Source organism: Cyprinodon variegatus, unplaced genomic scaffold (assembly GCF_000732505.1).
Source record: "Cyprinodon variegatus isolate N-32 unplaced genomic scaffold, C_variegatus-1.0 Scaffold18, whole genome shotgun sequence".
NCBI lineage: Eukaryota > Metazoa > Chordata > Actinopteri > Cyprinodontiformes > Cyprinodontidae > Cyprinodon > Cyprinodon variegatus.
Window position 1 is genome coordinate 1,433,530 of NW_015150471.1, and position 3,235 is coordinate 1,436,764.

At 38.8% G+C, this 3,235-nt stretch overlaps 1 protein-coding gene across 1 annotated transcript in view; it reads left to right on the forward strand.

Moving 5' to 3' along the window:
- The window catches only part of tmem106a (transmembrane protein 106A), a 17,761-nt gene that overhangs the window by 12,263 nt on the left and 2,263 nt on the right, over window positions 1-3,235 (forward strand). The window contains exons 6-7 of the mRNA XM_015387498.1: window positions 947-990; window positions 1,110-1,163. Coding sequence (XP_015242984.1) covers window positions 947-990; window positions 1,110-1,163 — 98 coding nt within the window. The remainder of the gene's footprint in view (window positions 1-946; window positions 991-1,109; window positions 1,164-3,235) is intronic.

Genomic DNA, 3,235 nt, shown 5'->3' on the forward strand with positions numbered 1-3,235 from the left:
GCGCCTCCTGGTGGAGGAAGGGAGACAAACACAGAAAACACAAACAGACAGACAGGAGTCCTGACACTATTGTCATAAACCTTGGTTTTAAAATGGTTTACTTTATTTAAACTGGCCAAATAAAAACTCGGCGTCAAAATGTGGGTCATTTTAATGTTTTGTATCTTGAATGGAGTAAGTCATCTTTATTACTAAATATACAAAGCTGCTGCGCAGCTTATAACTTGAACATGGAGGAGGGAGCACATCCTTTTTTGAACTGGTGTCCTATCCATTCAAGTTTAGGTGGTCATCATGCCTTGGTAGGTCTGCAGCCATATCAAACTCTCCATTTTTAGATGATAGTGAGTTTTTCTGCTCTGTAAAATGTCCAAAGCTTGAAGAATAGTTTTATAACCCAACCTTAACTTAAATATATCTCTGTATCCCAGACCTCTGCTGTGTTTCGCAGGCTTTATGAAGCTCTAACAGAACAGCTGGATGTAGAATTTAGAATAGAATAGAATAAAACAGAAAATCCATTTATTGTCCAACAAGGGGGAAATTCTCCTGATTACAGCAGCAAAAAGTTCAAAGAAAAAATGGTCACACAAATGTGGACCTTAGAAAAATGTATAATAATAAAATAATAAGTGAAAAGTTAAAATATAAACAGTACTGTACTGTAAACTGTTTAACAATATAAAACTGTGCACCTGGAGAATAAATAACCAATATACATTTATAGACATTTTTACACTAATGCATATTTGGAGAGTAATGGATAATTTAGAGAGATTAAATAGCACACTTGGGGGTTGAATACGAATGTATGCTCCTGGGTAAAATTGCAGTAAAATCCACTATAGGCATTGTTATAAATATATAGTAGCAATAACACTTTTATTTTTTTACTTTTATTCTGTACTTGCCCTATTTTAACTGTCTTGCCTTTTGGTTCTTGCAGTACACTGTTCAAATCGACCTGCCACTCATAGACAAAGGCTTAAAGTAAGAACAAAACTTGATTACCACCAAACTACGGGAACATTTCATGAAAACTCTGAATCTACATCTTGTTGCCATTGTCTAAATGTGTGTTTTCAGTACTTCATGTTTATCTCTTTCAGCAATTACTGCAAGTCAAGTACTATCAAGATCCACACATTGTTCCTGAGACTGCAGTAAGTTTTTCATCTCAATGACAAAACCAACAGCAGAGGCAGACGTCAGCTTATCTCAAAGCAGCAACACTAAAGGCAACACTTCTCTGCAGCTGTGTGACAAGCCACAGCCGCAAAAAAAGGGCTGATGTAGACAAGGGCGCTATCTTCGAATCTTAAATGTTCCCTTCAGAAAGCACGGAAGGGCAGTGAAACTCGGTTTGGTTTTTGTTTTTAGAATTTGGCGAATGAGGAAAAGATCTAGGCCGCAGAACTTTCATTGGCATTTTTTTTTTTCCTCGTTCTCTTTTGTTTTGCTTTAGAAAAAGAAATAACTTCTGCTTTTCTTTTTGGTAGCTGCCACATGTCACTACACCTTTCAGTGTCAGAAGGAAATGTGTGCATCAAAGTTAAATAAGCCATCAAGGATGAAGAAAAACTTATATTCAGCTCCAGTTTTGACTGTAGTGCTTCAAGATGGTGAAGAAGCTCCATGTTTATGTTAAAAAAATAAGGTTTGGTAAAAGAAGGAATGGTGCAATATAGATATAACTCTTCACATAAAAACCACAGAAGGGTTTGCCGATTATCTGGTGTGATAAGACAGCTGTAGGTTGCATATCTGACACAGCTTTATGGTCCACAAGTGTTGGCAATAGAGATACCAGATAGTTGTTGGGTTATTTTACTGTTTAAACATGACAGTCAGCAGACACCTGGGATATAACTGCATTAGACGGCATTAAAACAGGAGTTGGATAGGGGTCAGTGGTCCTCAGAATATCATTTACAAAAGGAACGCATTTTAAAGGGTGAGACTTTACACTAAAAACCCCAGGGTTGTGCTTTATCTAACTGTATTTACCTTGAGAATGCAAAAAAATATTTGAATTATTTTGGATTTGTTCTGATATTTATTCAATATAGTGTCATAGATGGACTTGAAAGCACTCGCTTCTGTAGGTGCCAAACTGTGAGAGCTCAACTTGATATTTTTTATCCAAATCTGTTGATCATCATCATGTATTGATATCATCAAATCCATTCAAAATATGAAAATCTCTCCCCCTCAAGTTTTTTTTCAGTTATTTGTCCAGGTTCAGAAAACCGATTTTACAATTAGCCAAATTATTGCGTAAATACAAAATGTAGCTTGCATTGTTTTTCATTAACAGAGAAAAACCTACCTGTCATGATTTTATCTAAAGCTCTGACCCAAATGCAGAAGACCAAACAGAGAGACCAGGGAAAAGTTTAACAGGTTTTATTCAGAGCAAGTAGAGAAGAGTACAGTGCTGCTCTGAACACTGTCGAACCAGGACTGAAAAGAGAAGGGGAAGATTCTGCGGTTAGTTCAGGCTCAGTGTGAAATTAGTGTTTTCTTGATTGAAGAAGGGAATAAAGGTTGCAGACTCACGTTTCCAGAAAAAGTTGTTGCTTAATTTATCCAGTCGGTGTGGGTTGTTCCAGTGAATTACTTGTTCGTCGGAGGGCGGACAGGGTTTACCCAGATTGCGGTTGTTCCCTGGTGAACGGAGAAGCTGACTGCCACTTAGTTTTCCTGCGGTAATTGAACGGGTTATTGTGGAGATGAATCCCCTGCTCAGAGAGAAGCCCAAAACAATCGTTGGGGGGGAAAAGTGGATCCAAACCACAAACTTGAATCCTCAGCTCAGTTTGGTGCTCAGAGAATCCTTCCAAGGGGGAGAAGGTCCAAAACATTCAGTTTGCAGGATGACTTCCTGCCGAGCGGCAAAGACAAAAACAGCAAGGCTTAAACTCAGCTAGACAAAAACTCAGGTTAGACTCTGCTAAACTAAGCATTGCTAGAGTATCCCAAACTGGCAAACACTCTGGCGTCGAGGTAGAGGCAGTCAGCAGCTTAAGAGCCCTCAGGTAATGAGGCAACGAGCTGTAGGTGTGCAGGGAGGCCCAATGAGGACTGGGCACCACCTGGTGGAGGAGGAAAGGAAACACAAAAACAGACCACACAAACTGGATTCCTGACACTACCTGGTTCTCTGTGACAAAGAATTCATTCGTTACGAGTCAGTAATGAACTCAGATACGCTACTTTCTATTGATTTTTTATT